This window comes from Cucurbita pepo, chromosome 1 (assembly GCF_057944985.1).
Source record: "Cucurbita pepo subsp. pepo isolate OVF chromosome 1, ASM5794498v1, whole genome shotgun sequence".
NCBI lineage: Eukaryota > Viridiplantae > Streptophyta > Magnoliopsida > Cucurbitales > Cucurbitaceae > Cucurbita > Cucurbita pepo.
In genome coordinates, this window is record NC_141798.1 from 3399695 (window position 1) to 3420355 (window position 20661).

The 20661-nt window shown below is 35.2% G+C and overlaps 3 protein-coding genes across 8 annotated transcripts; 1 reads left to right on the plus strand and 2 right to left on the minus strand.

Moving 5' to 3' along the window:
• Positions 1–482: 482 nt before the first annotated feature.
• Positions 483–3859, minus strand: LOC111777900 (uncharacterized). 3 transcript variants are annotated; one of them, XM_087124873.1, is made up of 9 exons: positions 3734–3859; positions 3486–3658; positions 3359–3380; positions 1865–1921; positions 1696–1777; positions 1308–1403; positions 1101–1225; positions 998–1016; positions 483–925 (listed from the first exon to the last, which is right to left on the minus strand). In XM_087124873.1, the coding sequence occupies exons 2-9, from the start codon at positions 3586–3588 to the stop codon at positions 707–709; spliced, it is 723 nt and encodes a 240-aa protein (XP_086980999.1). In that variant the 5' UTR covers positions 3589–3658; positions 3734–3859; the 3' UTR covers positions 483–706. The 3 variants fall into 3 exon arrangements, with proteins under 3 accessions (XP_086980999.1, XP_086980992.1, XP_086980997.1); XM_087124866.1 differs by having other exon boundaries at positions 3486–3648; positions 3734–3845; XM_087124871.1 differs by lacking the exon at positions 3734–3859 and having other exon boundaries at positions 3486–3727.
• A 1597-nt stretch (positions 3860–5456) lies between these two features.
• Positions 5457–12767, minus strand: LOC111801399 (ATP binding microtubule motor family protein). 4 transcript variants are annotated; one of them, XM_023685403.2, is made up of 15 exons: positions 12493–12767; positions 12326–12379; positions 11153–11613; positions 10837–10926; positions 10635–10735; positions 10441–10554; positions 10275–10356; positions 10126–10193; positions 9982–10047; positions 9765–9889; positions 8526–8859; positions 7782–7886; positions 6691–7692; positions 6140–6459; positions 5457–5920 (listed from the first exon to the last, which is right to left on the minus strand). In XM_023685403.2, exons 3-15 carry the CDS (start codon positions 11364–11366, stop codon positions 5593–5595), a joined length of 2949 nt encoding a protein of 982 aa, XP_023541171.2. In that variant the 5' UTR covers positions 11367–11613; positions 12326–12379; positions 12493–12767; the 3' UTR covers positions 5457–5592. The 4 variants fall into 4 exon arrangements, with proteins under 4 accessions (XP_023541171.2, XP_086983914.1, XP_023541156.2 ...); XM_087127788.1 differs by having other exon boundaries at positions 11153–11626; XM_023685388.2 differs by having other exon boundaries at positions 12259–12379.
• Positions 12768–16123: 3356 nt separating this feature from the next.
• Positions 16124–19656, plus strand: LOC111806491 (B-box zinc finger protein 18). The gene is made up of 5 exons (XM_023691835.2): positions 16124–16785; positions 17876–17972; positions 18089–18204; positions 18286–18531; positions 19199–19656. Exons 1-5 carry the CDS (start codon positions 16693–16695, stop codon positions 19205–19207), a joined length of 561 nt encoding a protein of 186 aa, XP_023547603.2. The 5' UTR covers positions 16124–16692; the 3' UTR covers positions 19208–19656.
• Positions 19657–20661: the final 1005 nt, after the last annotated feature.

Here is a 20661-nt window from a genome sequence, read left to right on the forward strand (position 1 = left end):
TAGAATTCTAGAGTCGATTACATATTCAAACAACACAATATTTTGAGACTAATTATGAGTTGAGCAGTAACTTCCAAATGTTAAGATAATTAGACGTGCAAAATAGATACTTATAGCTATGGTTCGCACTCTGAAATAACAGCATGGCCACTTTACACTGCCGTCTCTTTTCAAATTGAATTCATGCATTTGCTGAAAGATAATTCATAATGTCAGGAATTCAATAATTATTGATTACTTTATTGTTTGCCCAATTATTGCATCTCCCAACAAGAACAACCTGGCATTAATGTTATTAAAATAAATGTGATCATAATTCATGAGAATGAAAGAATTAACACATCCTCTGTTCAGAAAGATTGTAAAATAAAGCTAACCTGAAATTACAGGTTAATTTATTAATAACTTATCTTAGAAGGTCTAGATTTGAATTGACACTAATATTTTCAAGCATGTACTTCTCTCAACCATGAAAACAAGGAGAAATGAAAAATACTTTCATTTTTCCAAATAAAGTTCCAATTTACAGAAATTTAACACATCCAAATCATTCTTAACCACTTCACAAAATATACCCTGTATTGATCATTATACAAATCGACACATTTAAGAGCGACAAACTCGAATGAAATTCACAGAAGGATGAACATGGCATGGACAAATCACAATGAATGACTGTGGTACCTGCGGAAGAGTGCAGAGATTACTAGTAGTTATGTCCAGAGGGGCCATAAGATGATTGTGGATAGCCCGGAGCTGGATAGCCTTGAGCAGGATAGGGTTGTCCATATGCAGGCTGTGGTGCATGTCCAACCGAGGGAGGAATTGCTTGATCGATCCGAGACATCTGTTGAAAAGGAGGCACTGCCATTATTTGCGGTCCAAACATGCCATCTCTCTTGTCCATCTCAATCTTGTGTTGGGTCTGCAAATCACCCCAAAAGTTAATGATTATTCATTTAAATTTTGATACCTGAAGCATCCTTTCACTCCTTACCTGCATACATGCGCAAACCCTGTTGAAAGAAGAGTTGTTATTAGTAGCTTAGAAAAAGCAGCAGAGAATAAATGATAAGCGAGATTTGGAAGGGCAATCTTACGAGCAATAAACCATATCAGCCAAGCAAGACAGAAGCTGAGAAGCCTCTTGAATTTCTTCACTTCCTACTATCAGTGCGACGATGGAAAATATACATGCTATTTGTTGTAGACAGAACATAAAACCCTGAATAATTTGAGAACACATAAATAAGGACACAAGGAATTATTGAAGGAACTTGAGAGACGAAGTTGGTAGCACGACATACGATAATACAATTGTCACATTTTGTTGTCTGTATGTTGAATTCGTCTTGCAACAAGAATCGAGTTGAGGCCACTGAATTCCCAAAGCAGAGGAAAACCTTGAAGATCAATCAAATAAACAGGTGTTAACTGCGGCAGGGCTGAAAGTGAGAATGAATTTGGAGTATTTATTATACAAATCAAACATAGATATGCTATTAAAAAAGAGATGTTCTTCCTCAACCTCTAGACATAAAACACTAAACCCAAGATTAAACACATCTGCAACATGATGTACAAGGGAATTTTAATATTTAATCAAAATATCTCTGCTTTTGGAGTATAGCGAACTTGATAAATAAGTAACCGGTACTCGATAAATAAAAATATTACAACTAAAAAATGTCGTACCTCTGTGCAAAGGCAAAATTCAGGGCATTTACTTTCTCCACACCGGCCACTGCAAGGCATATAGCCTGCACAGCAGACATACCTATACAAAAAGAAAACAAGAAAATGACTCAACAAAATCAAATTACTTTCAAACTCTTTAGGAAGTCGAGAAAACAAAATTAATTACCTTGACATGTCATTATATAGAGCTCTTTTACGAAGCAAATACGATACACAAGGTCCACTGCAAGAGAAAAGGAATGAAGTGACTACATGAACTCGATGTTTTGGCTTTTAAAAATTAGCTGTCACAATCTATTGATGATAATTGAAAGCAATTAACAAACTCGAGATTTCTTGCTGAGCCACGCTCCTCTCTAAGCCATACATACTTTTAATCTTCCATCAAGGAGTGGAAGGTCCACATGGGAAAGATCATCAGCAATTATTAAGGTAATTCATTATATAATGATTCATGCTGGATAAGGTACAGTCATATCCTTTCAGTCAATGGCCCAATGCAAACAAAGTAAACTTGAATTCAAAAACAGGAAACCATAAAACTTGGACTAATACAAACAAAGCAGACATAATGTCAAGAACGGGAAAACCACAAAACTTGGAGTAATACCATTTGGGTAAGAAGGTTACAGCATCCTTTTGTGTAAAAGTACTATAGAATTTAGGATTTCTATTGATTAACCATGGGGAATTAGAATGAGCCACAGGCATAGCCACCACTTGGAAAAATTTGTGAACACCAGAGACGGCCACAACTCCACCTCTGCTAGTATGAACCCACAGCAATTATTTTAACTTCGACAGCCTCTTCCTCTAAATCCATCTTCCTAACCATTGTATGACCACAAACCTTAAACTACCACAAGTAGATAGAATAAAGATTTCATTTTCCATTCCTCACTTTTATCCAACCAGCATAAGAAGGAACGAACATCCTATCATGAATAATAGCAATCCACTTTTCAAATGTAAGGTAAAAATATCTTAATAGCCAATTCCTTCCTTCATAAAGCAACCTTGCTCGATCCTCGCTACCTTTGAGAAAGCCTCATAGGAATGAAATGCGCAGAGGAATCAAAGAAGATGGATAATCTCCAATAGCACCACCGACACCTTAAACTAGTTGAAAAGAAAACACAACTATAATTCCTATAAAGGATTCATCTAAAGCTAATAGGATGATCTTTGTTGGACGTCACTAAATTCAATTTGCTTAACTGACGTTGATTCTATGATATTGGTTCTGAACTGCATAACTAATGAGTCGTGTTGTTTAGTTTGCCTAATGAATCTAATCATTGTTTTGCCATCTCCATCAGCGCACTCAAAACCAGCACAATTTATTAATCAGATTTCAGAAACAATATCAAATTTAATAAGAACAGCCAAGTCAACGCAAAATCAAAACGAGTCAACGTCTCCACATCTAAGAAGTCAAGATCTCGGAAGAGCACATGTAAGAAAAATACATCACCAGAATAACAAGGAGCAGAGACAAGCCAATGTCCTCAATCAAAAGAGTAAACAAATAGATCAATAAACACATAAAAAAAAAGTTAGAAATTAAAAAATGTAGGCGACTAAAACAGATCCATGAGTAAAGTCGATGCAGAAGTAAAAGAAACATGATAAAAGGCAAAAAAACAAGCATCCAACTCACCACCACAAGGCAAGGCAGCAATCTGCAAGCAAACATTAAACCTCATCAGAAATCAAAAAAATTCAGACAAAGATCAACACAAACATGCAACAAAAGCAAAGAGAGATGGAAGAACGCAAGAACGTACAGGGAGTGTCAGCCTGAATTGTATGAATTAGGTCAGTATGCCAGAGATTACGATAGCTCTGGCGGAGTTGCATCTTATCAAGATGTTGCTGCTGCATAGCCATGGCTACACTTCCAGGATCTTCAAAGAAGCTAAGACGGCGCCAAAATTTTCCTCGAAAAAACTTCAAAGAACTGAATCAGGCCGAAATAATTTCGGAGTCGGAAAAAAAAAAAAAAAACGAAGAGGTTTTAGGGTGGAGGGATTACACAGAAGGGGAAGACGGTCAACCACGCAGCGGAAATTTCAAAATCGAAGCCAATTATGTTGGTAGAACAGGGTACATCAAATTCAATGCAATCTCTTTAGATAAGAATAAGATATTAGAAAGAATTATATTTCAACAATAATAATAATAATATATTAAGAACTATATGGATACTCATTCTATCCACTTGAATTAATCCAAGTAACTTTTTTTTTTTTTTTTTTTTTTTTTTTTTTTTTTTTTTTTTTTTTTTTGAGTTTGTAATTTCTAAACTTTATTATAAAATAAATATGAAAATTTAATAATTGTAATGCTTTAAATCTTATTTTCAAAATTCATGAACAATATTTTTTTTAGTATGTACATTCTAAAGTTATTTCAAATTTCAAATGATAACAACTAAATTTTTATATTCAAGTTTATGATGTAAATTATTTCATATGGTTTGAAATAACTTTTAAAAAATGTTATTAAATAAAATTAACTTTTATATAAGTGAGTTTAGGAAAAAAAATTAATAATAAAATTTACCAATTTACTAAATACGAAAGTGAAAGTCTTATTCAATTTTACATTAAATCCTACGGTTAAGTTTAAAAAAAGAAAAAGAAATAGTACGTGGGAATCTCATTAGACATAAATAAAAGAATTCAATGAGTTAGATATTTTTAAATTTTATAAATTTATTTAGACATTTATTAAAATTTATAAATTAAATAAACACAAAATAAAAAATGAACTACTAAATTTGTAGTTCGCTTCAAATTAATGAATCAAAACTAGCCGTCTTTATTTATTTATTTATTATCATTATTATTATTATTATTTCTATTTTGTCCATTGGGTATAAGACATTTATTTATGTATGGATGGGCTGCAAAATGATGAAGAATAATAGAAAAAGGAAAAAAATAGAAATTCAACGTTTTTTTCTGAAAAATAAAAATTCGACATTTTTTACAATTTAAACACGAGCATTTTTTTTTTTAAAAAAAAATTGTCCATTGGGAATAAATTTAAAATGGTATATATTATTTTGTGGATTTGTGACCAGTTTAATATTTATTATTATTATTGCCATTACTTTAATTTGATTTTGAATAAGTTGATACAGAGACCATCATTAAGAGCTATAATAATTGAATAACAATTGTTTGAATTTTAAATTTTAGAAAGCATCCAAGGTTGAGATCGGATATGGATAATGACCAAAATGAATGTTTTTGTAAGTCTAGATTAAAATAATAACTTTTGTTCGAGTATTATATTCAAGCAAGCATTCAAGATTAAAATCAAGTATGGATAAGAATTTGAGTTATCTCGTGTATGAAAATGAAAATTTAGATGTTGATTTAGGATTTAAATAGAGTTTTGGCTTAATGCAAATGCTAGCATTATTTCTGTTTTATATAAGTTTACATGGACCAATTTATCAAATTTAAATTTAAATTGAGACGTAGATTGAAGATTTTGAAAATACACTAAATAGTTCGTTCAATCAACGATGTGATGTGCGTTTTCATTTCGCAATGTTGGCAAAACTGACTCCGCTACCTATTAGTTAGGATCAAACCGATCAACCCAATTAGGGATGTTAGTCAATATGAAGCTACCAATGTTGCTACATTGCGCAACTACAAATTTTCATTCTGAAAAAATTACTGCATGTTCTTTCTGGACACTCCAAACATCGAATGGTTTCTTTAAAGAAATAAAGGTAAGAATAGCAGTGGCACATTCCTTTAGCAACTTCATAAGTTCAAATAATCCTTACAGTTAAAGTTAAATAGTCAGAGAGATCGAGTAAGAAAATAAACTACCCCAATTGCTATATAATCTGTACAATAATTAGCGAGAGGATTACATTAGAAGGCAGCCTTCATTCTTTGTTTCCAACGATGTGATCCCTCGAGCATCGGGCCGTGGAGCGAAATTGAGGCCAAACATCTCTCTGGAAGCCTCATCTGGTTCTACGTAGTTAACAAGTTGTGCAACAATGGCTGCGCTCCTTCTTACGTGATCCATATCTTTTGCATCATTCCACAGAAGGTGAGCCAATTGCAGCCTCCGATTGTTAGAATTCAATCCGATGCCCCATTCCACAAACAGGGCCTCTCTTTGTTTCTTGGAGAGCCTCTTCTGCATTTGTCTGCACAACATTTGCCTCTCACCGCGAAGGGCCTTCAGACTGATCATAGGAGGGATTCCATTTTTCTTATCAATTACAGAGGTGGATTATGATAGAAATTAAGGAACTTGGGTCGGTTGGCTTGGTTTTTGAAAACATGAGTAGAAGTAGATAGCAAAATGAAGAATTTCAAAGGTAGTGTTCATAAGCTTAATAGAAAAAAGAAAACAGAAAATAAAAATGGGAAACTTATACAGATTGAAATTATATCGAGCTTACCTCAATGCTGGTTGTGTTTGGCCATTTTCTACGGTTCGATTGCCCTGAGAAAATGTGTGTTTGAGGAAAGATAGTCTTCTGAACTCTACCTCCATGTAAATAGAATCAGCTGGATCGCCACCTTTAAATAGAAGGAAAAAATAGGTTCTATGCACCAATGAGACGTAACAAGTATGCCACAATTCAATGATGTCTTTTTGAAGCCTTTTGAATTCCGAAGGCCATTTTGAAGGACTTATCCTGTCACTTTGGGTTGGAACCATGCCGAGATCTTCCACATTTTTCTCAGATTCAATTGGCTTTGGTTTAGCCCCAGGCACCTAGAATACAAGACAAACATGTTAAACAAAACACCTCCAAAAAAAAGAAGGCACTCATATTCGGAAACAAGCAAGAAAGGAAACTGATCTGGTCATTATTTTAAGTTTCTCAAGCTTTTAGTTGTATACAGGCCTGGACTGCATCAATGACTTGTAACTCTCATGGAACAAAAATTTAGCATCCATAAATTAGTATGTTATAAAAGGCACATTTACCAAAAGAGTACTCACTGTTGCATCAAGAAGACAATTTTCAGTTTCCAGGTTGGACATCTGCTTTGTTGTATCAAGAAGTTTATTTTCACTTTCAACTTTGGATATCTGGTCATGTTCTACCTCTGTAGCCGAAGTAGTTATATCACTTTTGTCATCTTCTAACACATCAATATTCTGTTCACTAACCGCATCCTTAGAAGCACTCTTCTGGGAAGTTTGAGAACAAGTTACTGACGACCTCTCATTCTCAACATCATATTTCAATGCAGCAAGTTTTATTTGGAAACCCTCAGGTCTCCCTATGAAGTATTTTCCATTCCAAATTGGTGGTGTGCCCTGGATTTCCTTGATGTTCTCTGTAGATAAGCTTCTTGTAAGACTAGTTATACAACTTTTACTCCTAGTTAACTTCAACCCTCCAGAGCAACAGATATCTTTCTCCAGCACCCATGGCGAAGGTGTCTCTGGGGATTGGACTACATAGAAGGGACTGAAGTTGTTGGACTCGATATCTTCTCCTGAAGGGGATGATTCTAATTTACAGTTTTTACTTTGCCCATTATCAGCTACTTTTGAGGTGGTTGTGTTTGCTAGTGGAGAGGGTGCGGTCGAATCAATATATCTTTCTGGGCTAGAACCTGGCATGGTAGAAACTAAGTATCCATTCACACTTGATTCTTCCATCTCAATACATCGAACTTCCTTGCATATATCCTCAGAGTTCTCACAGGACAGTTCTTCTACCTCCATGTGCTGTTGAGCATCAACCCGAAAGGGAACCATTGACGATACTCGTGGAGAGGATTTACCTTGCAGAAAATTCTTTTCAACTTCGACAAGATGCATAAAATTATCATCAGACCTGCTATTAGCACCTGAATATTGAGATGGATCAAAAGATCCAGAAACATCACCATGGATTCGAGAATCTGTCATTGCTGTTGTCTCAGATGGGCGATTCTCAAAGTTCCATGAAGACCGTGCCTGTAATTTTGGGTATTGATCATCTGATTCTGTCTGAAAGAAGATGCAAATAACTAAATATCAAATACTTCGTTTTATTATAGCATAAGAGGAGGCTTTCTTCAAAATGTAAAATGACATACCGATGAAATTAAAGGTTTGTCCTCTTCAACCATTTTAAGCAGATCCTTAACCTGAGATTGAGCATAGTCTCGTTCCAAGGTAAGTTCTCTTAAGTCCTTCTTTAGCTGCATGATGAGGCAAATAAGGAAGAGAAGGAATAATTTAGATTAAGTACCAACCTTGATAGAACAGTCTAATGCCTCCAAGAAAGTAAAAGTTAAAGAAACATTCCAAATGACACAAAGCATATCAATAGAGAGGGAGATTAAAAATTTAAATCCAAACCCAATCATATAATTTCTGATATGAACCGAGGTATCTTAGTCCCTCTATTTTGTGTCATCCTGGATAGCATGTGGGCTAAATCCTTGCAATTGTCTTGAAGCCCTTGGCATTACTAAGACACCTCGGTCCATATTAATTTCAGTATATCTTATTAAGCTCGAGGAAAAAGTTGGACACTTCTGACCATAGAACATAGTCTGTGCAAAAGGCCCGACCTTGAAAAAATAGCAATAACCAAGTATTGGCGATTCAGTAACATGAGAGAGCTATAGAACCAAGTCCGTTTCTACTAATATAATTTTTAAAGGGAGATATATGTATATCACTTGCACCATATAATCGATGTAGTTTAATAGAGTGCAAACTAGCATATGAATTAAAGTTATCCACGTCTGCTAAACCAATTATGAAGTTACAAAATGAGAAGTCATAATTCAGTGTCGAATCATATAAAAAGATGAAAGACAACTAAATATTACCTTTTCAATCTGGATATCTTTTTCTCTAATTAATGTAGAATCGGGTGATACAGAAGCTTGTCCACAGCTTCTTAACTCACTTTCCAACCTTGCCAATTCTCTTTGCAGTTGTTTTACTAGAGCCTTATCGGACACAACTACATTCACCTGAGCATTAGTTACAACTTCTTTAGCACAACTTGCAAAAAAGAGTGTATTTCTTGATTGCTCAACATGGATTTGAGCAGGGCTCATGGTACATATGATGGCAGTTCTGGCATTGCCTCCCAAGGAAGATTGCAATATACGAGTTAACTTTGAATCCCTGAAAGGAATATGTCCATTTCTTCCCTTACTGCATCCAACAAAGACTTTACATGTCAGTAAGAACCAAAATATAAGAGGAAAATGTAAGGAGCTGATAGAAATACCAGGTTAAAATACTATTAGGTCCCCTTACTTGCTACAGATTCTATTTTCTTACCTATACTTCTTAAACATCTAAATTTCACCCTTGTACATTGAATAGATCTTAAACGAGCCCCCACCTTCCTCTGACATGCCAATAAAAATTATTCTGTGTGCCGAGAAGAGGATATAATCTACTACGGCAGGTTTTCACTCACAGGGGCATCAAAGAAATGACTTCTATGAATGGGAGATTTGCCAAACCTCTCAAACAGTCAAGTCTTATACTTTCTTATTGTGATACATACCTCTCTCTATAAATCAGTATCATCTCCATTGGTATAAGAGTTCTATTCTGGGGATACCAAGGGAGAAGACGGATAACAAAATGGAAACAGTGGATGCTAGGTTGGAATTGGCAACAGAGGTGCTAAAAATTTTAGCAATGGAAAACAGTATCATCGTATTGCTTAAAGACATTTTAACTAGTTGTTGAAGAGATTAACAAGGCAGACGTTATCAAAACCTACATGAAGTTTGAAGTAGAAATGAAAGAAGATTCGACGAGGAGTCCTAGGGTCCAGTGAGGTAAGGGGGGAGGAGACGGCTCCAAAGTACTATAGGAAGTTGGAGTTGCCTTATTTCGATGGTAAAGGAGAAGTTGCTGCCTCCTCTAAAGTCGAAGGATTAAACAGTTCCAATTTCTTCACTCTACATAAAACTCAAAACATTTGGACGGACCAATTGAAATGACATTAGACAAACAATTATCACATGCACACCAAACAACAGTGAACAAAGAACATTGTCTGCTTAACAGAGAAGTAGAAAGAGGAAAATTGCACAAAGTACCTGAGCTTACGAATAACAGTCCCAAGAGTTAGTAGACTACGATTTATGTGACAACCTTCTTTCAGGCGTGCACCGGCTGATAACGACTGAGATGCACGTTCACTTCCTGCCAGATCGACAAAATTCTGTATCCAAAAATTATTTTATTTTATTGATTTATTCACCAAATAAATCAATTCTATTCCTTATCAATGTAATAAAGAAATTGTGCTCATACCACAGTAGCCGTGAGAGAACTAGATTTGTCATTGCCAAGAAATTCACGAGCTGAGCTCTCAACTGTCTGGAAGGAAGAAATAATTAACAGTATTACTTAAGTAATTATAAGAATTGACAACAGCAAAGACAGCAATGTAGATACCAATCTAAGAATTTGATGAGATCTGGAGCTTGCTTCATTTAAAGATGTCTCCCCTACCTGCCTCTGAGCTGCAAAAATATACAAATAACATCATATAACCAAACAAAACTTATTCCTGTAAGGAGGAGAAGATTTGAAACTGCCACTACCTTCGCAAAGATATAAAAGTTGTTTAAAATGATTCCAGCCCCTCAAAGTTTCCTCCGTGAGTTTCTCAACCGTGGTTCCCCTCTGTCAAAACAACTTAAAAATCAAATATCATGAAATGAACGTACTCAATACAAGGGTGAGAGAAAGTCAGACATGATTAGTCACCTCAGGATCATCCAGGAGCCTGAGAGGAGTATTGTCTAGGCTAAGGAGGTCCCTCACAGATTCATTATATATCTCTATAGCAGAAAACTTCAAAAGAAAATCCCTCTCCGTGTGCTTGACAAAAATAAAAGGAAAATAAAATTAGACCAGGAAAAGGGAAAATACTATACCAAACCAACATTATTTATGCTTACCTTCTCTATGTGGTCATATATATCTGCGATGGTATACTCGGTAATTCCACTCATGGTGTACGTTTTCCCACTGCTTGTTTGTCCATAAGCAAAAATAGTTGCTGTAGGAAAAAATCCAGTGGGAATTGGGAAAAAGATAAATATGAATTTCATGTAAATAATCGAATGCAAAGAGGGAAAAAAGGGACTGGTTCTTCCATACAGTTAACTCCACTGACAACAGAAAGAGCAACTTCCTTCGCACCCTCCTCATAGACCTTCCTTGTTGAGCAACCGCAACCGAATACCCTGTCTATAGCCGTTCATAAAAAGAAAAGGGCGGCGAGAGAGCAAAAGAACAGACAATAAAATATTCAGGATCACAGTTAAAAGCAGGCCCCTCACTGTAGCCATAAATTGGAGACAATTCAAGCACCCACTGTTTTGGAAATGCTCGATTTGAAAAATTAAAACCCAGAACTGAGACTTGAAGAAAAAAAAGTAGATCAATTTGATATTTCACTAGGGCATCGGCGTACCAAATGTATACACAGATGGATATATGGAGCGTTCAGCAACCGAAAGCCCATTCCTGCATATAATAGTGTTTTCGTTAATGCATTCCCATTCCGAAACGCCATTCCTTGAAAGCTCCTTCTCGTTCAAAGGGCGCAGACGAACTGATACCAAAATTCTCTCTTCATGCCCACTTGTCTCTTCCATTGATAGCTCTTCGTCACCGACAGCTCCCATTTCTCGCCGTCTCCTCTCGGCTTCACAGCCGCAAACTTCAATCAATAACTAAGAATCTGTGACCATTCATAAAGGGATCTATGTGTGCAAAGAGACAGCATTCTTCGTCGTCTCTTCTTTCAGCTACCCATAGTACTTTCTACCGATCGACTTATTACAATTTAGATACAGCAACGCATCAAGTGTTGTTAGGACCATACGCGGCAGTAGGGTCGACAGAACCTCACTGCCTTGCCTCCTAAATGATCTGCATCAACAAACTAATCATGGGTCAGTGCAAATTCGCATACAATTTCTTCAGCAGTTTAATCAGAAGCATGAACCTAAATTTCCTCGTCTCTTTTTTACTATTAGCAAAAAACGACAGATAATGTGCACACTTAGCATCACAAACAACCGGCCATTAATTTATTGTATTATATGAACAATTTGGAGTTTTCTGGTAATGGTCCAATTTAACAGTCTGTCAAAGACTTCATGTGTCCCCCATTCATTTTAAATCATTTTCCAAATCATATAATAATTGTATATGAAGTTTAATTTCAGATATCTGAACATTCTACAATTAACTTCGAGGAATGTTTGTAGCCTCGAAAAAATTCTTCACAACCTCGATAATACTCATTGCCACGCGGAGGCAGAGGAAGTTCCGACTTCAATTCGATAGTAAAAACAAAACCAGAACAGAAATCAAAAAGTAAAAAAAAAAAAAAAAAAAAAAAAAAAAAAAAAAAAAAAAAAAGCAAAACGAATTTTCTCCGAAAACAGAAACAAAGTTACCAGAGTACAGGTTTAAACAAACGAAATGCTCCACAAATTTCCTGCTAAACCAAATACAGATTTGGTAGAACAAAACAAGGATAAGCATCAAACATCATGCAATGCCGCATACCTAAAGTGACGCAATCAAACCGAATCGAAAACCATGAAGTCAAACTTGACGATTTCAGCTTAGATACCTTCAAGTGGGCAGTGAAATAATGCCGTCCAGCAATTCACACCGAACCGATCCTCTGTTACAGTTCCGAAAGCAGAAACATAAAAATTAGGCGAAAGAGCATGAAAAAAACGAGGCGAAGTATAAGAAGAATAAAAAAATGGAAAAGTAAAAAGAAGAGTAAATAACCAGGAATTGAAAAGCAGTGAAAGTTGATTGGAAGAGAATTGATAGGACGTCAAATCCAGAGAAGAAAGATCACAATCTGAGAGGTACTGGTACTGGTACTGAAAATGAAGCTTGAGAAAAAACGAGCAAACTCTCTCTCTCTCGCTCATTTTTCACTGCATGTTCTGGATCTGGAAATTTATGATCATACGGAGGAGTAATGGGATTGTTTATGAGGTGGAGAAAGAGAGGAAGATGAGCGTTGAAATGGTTATGGCGTCGACTTCTGGGTTAGGTGTAAATTCTGCAACCTTTCCCACTAAAATAATATTATTATTAGTTTTTTCGAATTAAAACTGCCGCGCTAAAGGGGTTTTGTTTGCTTTTTCTGAATTTACCACCTCACCATTCAACCCTTTTTTTTTTTCTTTTTTTTCTTTTTTTTCTTTTTTTTAAATACACTTTTGATTTTTTCTTTTTCTTTTTATTTTAATGAATTATATGGATCAACTCAGTTCATCCTACACAATTCTCAAGACCAACACTTTTATTGTTGAAATTTGAACTCAAGTGTGATATGTTCGGTTCTTGAAGTTTGAATTTAATTGTATCATGACATAGTAGTTCATATAAATTAACTAATTAAACTTCTTTGTTAATTTTTATGTTGTAGTGATCAGTTAAAAAAAAATAATTAAATTTTAGGGATCAAATAAAAAATTAAATTCATATAATAAATATCAAAAGAGTTAGATTTAAAAATTTATTGGTAAAATAGAAACGAAGATAATATTGAATTTAAGCCTTTTAACCCAAAAAAGAATTATTTTTGTCTTTAACTATTAAAATTTGCTAGAAGTAATTTAAAATATCAACTTTTATCCCTAAAACTTATATATTCAAAATATGTATATAAGTGATTTTAAAACAGTCAAAATTACTTTTTTTTTTTTTTTTTTTTTTACTTTATATTTTGAATGTGCTATATTTTCTTTTGAAAGAAAACCAAAATGTTCAAATCGTCACCTATATTAAATTTAAAAAAAAAATACAATTTAATATTGGAAAATTTAAAATTAAGTTATAAAGTAATTTTCTTTTCAGTTTTTTTTTTTTTTTTTTTTTTTTTTTTTGTGGGGCAAAATTTTGTGGTGATACCAATAATTGGCTGATGGCTCCCTTCTTCTTTCCATACCATTTATTAAAACAGTGATAGTTTTAAAAAATGAGGAAAATACGAATTTAATTACGTGGTTGCATCTCGTATCTTAAAAAGAAATATATGTGCTATGCATATCCACGTAAACTTTACAAAAAAAAAAAAAATGTAATTTCAATAGTATGTCATGTTTGTTCGGACATTTTAAATTTTATATCTAATAAACTTTTAACTCGTATGTATTTTTAGAAATTGGAAATGAAGTGAAACCATATAAAATATCTAGGATATATATATATATATATACTTAAATAATGAGTGTGATTAGGAATAATTTGATGTTATTTTTGGTGGGGGCCTTAAAAAGATTTCCCTTCAAAATGGGAAGCAAAGGAAAAAGGTAGGTTATAATAGAGAGAGAGTGGGCACAGCTTTGACTGAAGAAAAGGGAAAAAGAGGCACACCACCCACGTGCATTGCCAGACACCACACTCCCAACACTTCTCTGCCCTTTTTTTTTATTATTATTATTATTTTCGACACAGAATAAAGAAACAAAATGTCCTAAATCCCGTGTTTCCTCCTACTTTTTTTTTTTTTTCATTTAATTATAAAGTGTTTGATTTGATTTTCTTTTTTTAATTCTCAGAAATTATTTTCTATTAAATAAATAATAAAAATATAAGTCAATCGCTTAGAATTTGAGATATTATAGGAAATTATTTCGAAAATATTTTGTATTAATCGGAGGCAGATAATAACAAAAACAATAATTAATTTCTTTAAAAAATAGGCATTAAAGAAACATAAATATTTAAAAGTGAAAATTATTCTAATTATTTTCGCTTAGATTTGAAGTTGAATTAAAATAATTAAAGAAATAAAATGTAAACCTAAAGGGAGAAAAGAAGAAAGGGCAAAAGGGATGGGGGCCACCTCATGCATGGGTCCCACACCGCTCTGAGCTGCCACCATCCTCCACTTTTATTAATTAATTTATTATTTCATCATTTTTCTGTTTTTTTTTTTTTTTTTTTTTTTTTTTTTTTTAATTATTGCCGACAAAATTTTATTCCATAAAAGTTGAAATTCCAGTTTGTTGTTCTTCTTCTTTTTATTTATTCTTCTTTATCTCCCTCCATGAGTTTTTTAAATTATTATTATTATTATTATATTATGCATGTTTTTTTTTTCTAAAAGGGTAATCTTGATTAGTTGTATTATATTGCTCTTAAATTTAGTTATATTTCTTAAATATAATTACGTGTGGTTGAGAAGCCATCTAAGTTGACTTAAATGAAGCAAGATAATGTAAATTAAGCTATTTGCCACAAATTTCCAAAGGAAAATAAGCTCGAAATTTCTCTCAATCCAAAGCTTACGGAAGCCCATTACAAATGGGTTACTTTCCTAAGCCCAAACTTATATTGGGCTTGTTTGCCTCCCACTTAAGCCCAAACTTACATTGGACTGGACTGTTTTAAGCCCACCCTTGATAAGTTGAGAATTTAAAACAACTCATTTTGGACCTCATAGAAAAGACAATCGAATAGGGGAGGGTGTTAGGCGCGTGCCAAACACAATGTGACATGCACTTGGCCTGGCGCGCATGGTTAGCCTAAAAGAATCTCAGTCAGAAGTGTCTTGTGTACTTGTTAATGTGCCTAGCTTAGTGTTATAGTTGCACTCTTTTGGAATTTTCAGTGCAATTGTGTGATACTCATTCTCGCCTTCAAATAAGTCAACCAACTAAAGTTTGAGTCTCCATTGGTCCGGACGACGTATGCTTAAACCTCAAACTCCGCTCTTGCAAAATGGTCTTAGAAAATAGGAATGAAAGTTTTTGGAAATAAATTTAAGAACATGGGTTAGCGAGCAATAAACAACAACATTAGTCGTATGTTCGTATGTGCTCTATCTTACATTTTGAAGTAAATTAGCATTAATTGATGTAGACGTCATTTTAATAAAATGTTATACCTGTACAAATTATAGTAAATAGACATGGGATCACGAGTAACATGGACAAACATGATCATGACAGTTAACAAACCTCCAAATGCGCTGAAAGTTTCAATTTTTTAATTGGTATAATTTTTTAGGGTTTAAGGGGATGAATTGACTTTTTGTTTTTGAAAAAACAGCCACAAATAACTTCAATTTAAGAAAACGAAAACAAGTAAAGTTAAGGAAGAAAAAAAACAAAGAACACAGAGAGAATAGAGAGCACGGCTCTTGGAGTGCGATTGGACCGAGAAAAGCGCGATGGATCTGAACCACAAATAACAATTGTTGAAGAAGACGCGGGCAGTGGCACCACGTGCAAAGAGAAGAGGGTAATCTAACAACGAAACCCCATCTCCACCATCCATTCCCATTCATCCATCCATTTGCATCCAATCTCCACACACCCAGAGCATGTTGTGGCAATAAAACAAACAAAAAAGCTGGGGACCCGCGTTAGATATGTAACTGGTGGATGAGAATAATCGGAGAACGCCATTCATTTCTCCACTCTCCTCCCTTTCCTCTTACAAAACTTGTGGCCATCCATTTCGCTCCCTCTTTCAAGTGCTAATTTGACAAAAAGATCTTCCGTTTTTCCCTCTCTTCATTGCCTTCCATGTGCTCTTCTTCCTATTTATTCTTGTTTCCCTTAGCCCAATTGTCTTCTCGAATCTTCTTTTACCCCCCCAGGCCCCGCTAATCCAACCCCATTTCTCAATTTTCTCTGTTTCGATCCTCTTTGCTTTTATTTCCCTTTCTCTCTCTCTCTCTCTTCCTAGTCATTTCCCACCATCGTTTTCGTTGTCAAACGTCAAGCCCATCTTTAATGGAGCTATAATTTGGTCTAGGAAACGTCAGGAACTTGTTGTTCTTGTTCTTATTGGTTTCTGATTTGTGGGGGTTTGGTTTATTTGGGGCAGTTGTTTTTGGGTTTGTTTTCGTTTTCTTTTTCATCGTGTTTGTGGATGAGGACGGGGATACGAAGGCGTTGCTGTTGTAGTTTTAGTGTGGTTGATTTTGTTGGGGAGAGGAAATGAGAGTGGGGAGCTTCAATTATGAGAACACTTTGTGACTCTTGTGAAAGCGCTGCCGCTATCGTCTTTTGTGCTGCTGACGAAGCCGCCCTTTGCCGCTCTTGTGATGAGAAGGTATTCCTCTTCGTTTCTTTCTTCTTTCTTTTGTTTGCCTTATTTGATTATTGCCCATATGGGTTGATTTTGCGTTATGTTGACTGTGACCACTTCACTTCTGCAATGAGAATCTGGTGGATTGATAATTGAATCATGGATTATTGGCCCTTATAAATTCTGGGTTGTCCTTAGATATGTGTCTGCATTTGATAATTGTATTGCTGGTGGATCTTGTACTTGATCAGAGGAATCTCTTCCTGTGGCTGTTAGGTGACTTTGGAGGAAGGCTTTTGTTGCTGTCAATTCAGCAAGAAATATGCTTCTGCATTGTCTTGGATCTCTCTCAGCAATCTATCTTTAAAGGACAAATTCTCATGTTGACTGACACAGAAACATGATCACTCATTGAATTTATATAAAACAAGTGCCTGATGGTTGTTCTGTTGGATATTTAACATCAGGATTTGTCTGCTTGGATGATAATTTGACTGATCTTTGACCACTTGGTTTTGATGTCTGGACCTCCTGTCGCGTGGTTGTCTGTGAGATCCTACATCGGTTGGAGAGGGAAACGAAGCATTCTTTATAAGGGTGTAGAAACCTCTCTCTAGTACTCGTTTTAAAACCTTGAGTGGAAGCCCATAAAGGAAAGCCCAATCTGCTAGTGGTGGGTTTGAGCTGATTACAAATGGTATCGGAGTCAGTCATCGGGGGTGTGCTGGCGAGGACCCTCGCCCCCAAAGGGTGGATTGTGAGATCGCACATCAGTTGGAGAGGGGAATGAAGCATTTTGTGGAAACTCTCCCTAGTAGATGTGTTTTAAAACTTGAGGGGAATGGGAAAGCCCAAAGAGAACAATGTCGGCTAGTGGTGGGTGTAGGCTGTTACATTGTCATTCAAGTGTAGCTCTGGAGTTTATCGATTCCCTTTTCAAGGATAATAGATTGATATTTGATGCGACTTTATATTATTCTCACTCAGTTTTGTGCCATCAAATTCTTTCCTGCTTGCTGCTGTCATAGAAGTTGTGTTTGTTTCATATAATAAAAAAAAAACTTAAAACTGAAGCTGAAATCTTAATAAATATGTTGTAAACTTGTTATGAAAGGTCCATCTGTGCAATAAACTCGCAAGTCGACATGTAAGAGTTGGCCTTGCAAGTCCCAGTGATGTTCCCCGCTGCGATATATGCGAGAATGCACCTGGTATGGACGTTTTTCCTTCTGTTTTTCGTACTTGTTAGCTTTGTTATGTACCACGATTCGGGACAGTCTAGTTAACTTAGATGTATTTATTTTTTGGCCTTGGAAATTGCTTGCAGCTTTCTTTTACTGTGAGATAGATGGAAGTTCCCTTTGTTTGCAATGTGACATGGTCGTTCATGTTGGAGGGAAAAGGACACATAAGAGATACCTTTTGCTAAGGCAGAGGTTTGAGGTTGGTCGATAGATTGCGATACGACCTTGTGTGTTTTTCAGCTACATAAGAATTGGAACTTTGAATTTGTTTCTTTTTCAGTTTCCAGGAGATAAACCTATAAACCTTGATGCGCCGTCTCCACATTCCAAGGTTCCCAATAATATTGGTAGAGGGCATAACCAGACACTGCCCCATAAAGTCGCCGTGGAAGACAACCAGCGAAATCATCACCGATTATCGCCTGTTCGGGAGGCTAATGATGATGGTCATGCAGAGACTGATACGAAAATGATTGATTTGAATATGAAGCCTCAAAGGGTCCATGGGCAGGCTGCTAATAATCAGGTTCAACTGCTTTTCCTTATCTCTTCCTCCATAGTGTCAACTGTTTGTTTGGAGATTCCAAAACATGGAATGGTTCTAAATCCATAATTCAATCATTGTGACTACAGACCACAACCCTGAGTTGGAGGCCTAGCAGTCAATAAGGACCATGTAAGACTAAGTAGTTATCTCGTGAGAATAGTTGAGGTATGTAGTTATCTCGTGAGAATAGTTGAGGTGAGCGCATGCCGTAACAGCCCAAACCCACAATTTACTCCCTTCGGGCTCATCGGAACGTGTCTGTTAGGGACACCGTTGTAAAAAATACTTTGTTCTCCTCCCCAACCGACGTGGGATCTCACAATCGGTTGGAGAGGGGAACGAAACATTCTTAATAAGGGTGTGGAAATCTTTTCCTAGCCGACCGTTTTAAAAACCTTGAGGAAATGGGGTGGGTTTGGGCTTGGACACATGCTGACTCAAACAATCACAGTACAAAAATAATAACAATAATAATGTTACTCTTAAGGAAGCCGACCGACAACTAATGTCAAATGAATGGATACCATATTCTTATCCTTGTCTGCTATAAAGTATCACATGATCAACTACTGTTTTCAAATATATTACATTATATTCCAAGGCGAGCATCTGTGTAGTATCTATGAAACCTGGGTTTCTTTTTCAGGATCTATGATCACGAACCGTGAAGTATAAATTTCGATGACACATTAACACCATTGCATCCAGTCCTCCCCTCCCTTCCGATTCAAACCAGAAGTGGTTCGGTTGCTCGTAGTGGAAACCGACATTGTTTGTTTCGGTCAGGGGGGCAAACACGTCTAGTGTCGAGCTTGTTTAGCATTGTAGAGAAGTGGTTGGGTAGATTCGAAAGCAAAAGATAAGAGAAAAGCAGAGCATTTTAGTGAAATTGCATTGCAGGTGCTGTAATATTACAAGTTTAGAGACAGATCCAGCAGCCGTGGTTGGGAGGGCAGGATGGTATAAAACACCCCTTCTTTTGTATTTGGTTGGAAAAAAGCGCATACTTTCATTTTTACTTGGGAGTTCAGGTGAGAACTGAAATGGATAGAGGAAGCTTGCTTGCCATTATTTATTGCTCTTCTCTCTTGTTTCGTTGCTAAAGTGGTTTGCCTCATCTCCATTTTTGGTTTAATATTTATTTTATGACTTTATTAACATAAATAGTTGTGGCTCAATCAGTGGCTCAAGGGGAGTTGATGTAGAATTTTTTATGGAAAAAGTAATTTTCTCAAAATAATGGATGGAAAAAGTAAATATGGTCTAATTTTTTTTTTTTCCTTCTATGGAATTATTATTATCAATTTAGTTCTAATTTAATCTATTTCTTTATAACAATTTTGTAGCGTAGGTTGATTTTTATTATTTGATAATTTAAACTTGGTAATTTATTGAGTTTCTAATTAGTTTATTCATTTACCTGTATTAGAAATTTTATCAAATCTTAATCCGGATTAAATACTAAAATTTAGGACTAAATTATTACAAATTTAAAAATATATATATAAATTTTAATTTTTATCAAAATTATAAGGACTAAATTTATGATTGGACCTAATTTTACTCAAATATTTTATATATTTTAAATAAAGGTTCTTATGAGTCATAATCTTATAATCATCTTTATTCCACAATATTTTGATTGTCATTTTTTCAAAAAGTTGAAAGCACTAGAAACACCGGGACAAAATGATAACATGAGGTGATAAAAAAATTAAGGTTCTTCCTCTTTCTTAGCTAATTCTCAATGGCTTTCCACCTTAATATCAAAGAAACCCACTCGAGTATCATGAGTTTTAAAAAAGTTTGTTTTTGTTGATTGACGGTAGGTTCTTGGTTTACAATTTGACGAAAGAATAATCTTCTTGTTCATGAAGAGGCGATTTTTCGTAAATATGTATTTGAGAAGGGAGGGTGTTGTAGCAATTGCAAGAGAAAGTATGCTCAACCCTTGGTTTTAGAAAATAGGGTCATAGAATGTGAACCCTCCAGCTCCACTCCTAACAAACGATTTAAATCCCTCCTAATAAATAGCAATATTTCCTTAATTAACTAAAGACTCTAAATTTTATCCAAATACTCCTACAGAATAATTGATACCTAAATAAA

What these genes read in the sequence shown, in the direction of transcription:
- LOC111777900 (XM_087124873.1), bottom strand. Translation starts at nt 3,588, where the DNA reads ATGGCTATGCAGCAGCAACATCTTGATAAGATGCAACTCCGCCAGAGC. An exon ending in TGCTGCCTTGCCTTGTGGTG is followed by an intron (nt 1,922 to 3,358) that starts GTGAGTTGGATG and finishes TTTCTCTTGCAG; the next exon opens with TGGACCTTGTGTATCGTATT. An exon ending in AATTTTGCCTTTGCACAGAG is followed by an intron (nt 1,404 to 1,695) that starts GTACGACATTTT and finishes TTGATCTTCAAG; the next exon opens with GTTTTCCTCTGCTTTGGGAA.
- LOC111801399 (XM_023685403.2), bottom strand. Translation starts at nt 11,366, where the DNA reads ATGGGAGCTGTCGGTGACGAAGAGCTATCAATGGAAGAGACAAGTGGG. An exon ending in TCCATCTGTGTATACATTTG is followed by an intron (nt 10,927 to 11,152) that starts GTACGCCGATGC and finishes GAACGGCTATAG; the next exon opens with ACAGGGTATTCGGTTGCGGT. An exon ending in CTCATCAAATTCTTAGATTG is followed by an intron (nt 10,048 to 10,125) that starts GTATCTACATTG and finishes TCTTCCTTCCAG; the next exon opens with ACAGTTGAGAGCTCAGCTCG.
- LOC111806491 (XM_023691835.2), top strand. Translation starts at nt 16,693, where the DNA reads ATGAGAACACTTTGTGACTCTTGTGAAAGCGCTGCCGCTATCGTCTTT. An exon ending in GCCGCTCTTGTGATGAGAAG is followed by an intron (nt 16,786 to 17,875) that starts GTATTCCTCTTC and finishes TTGTTATGAAAG; the next exon opens with GTCCATCTGTGCAATAAACT. An exon ending in TGCTAAGGCAGAGGTTTGAG is followed by an intron (nt 18,205 to 18,285) that starts GTTGGTCGATAG and finishes TTTCTTTTTCAG; the next exon opens with TTTCCAGGAGATAAACCTAT.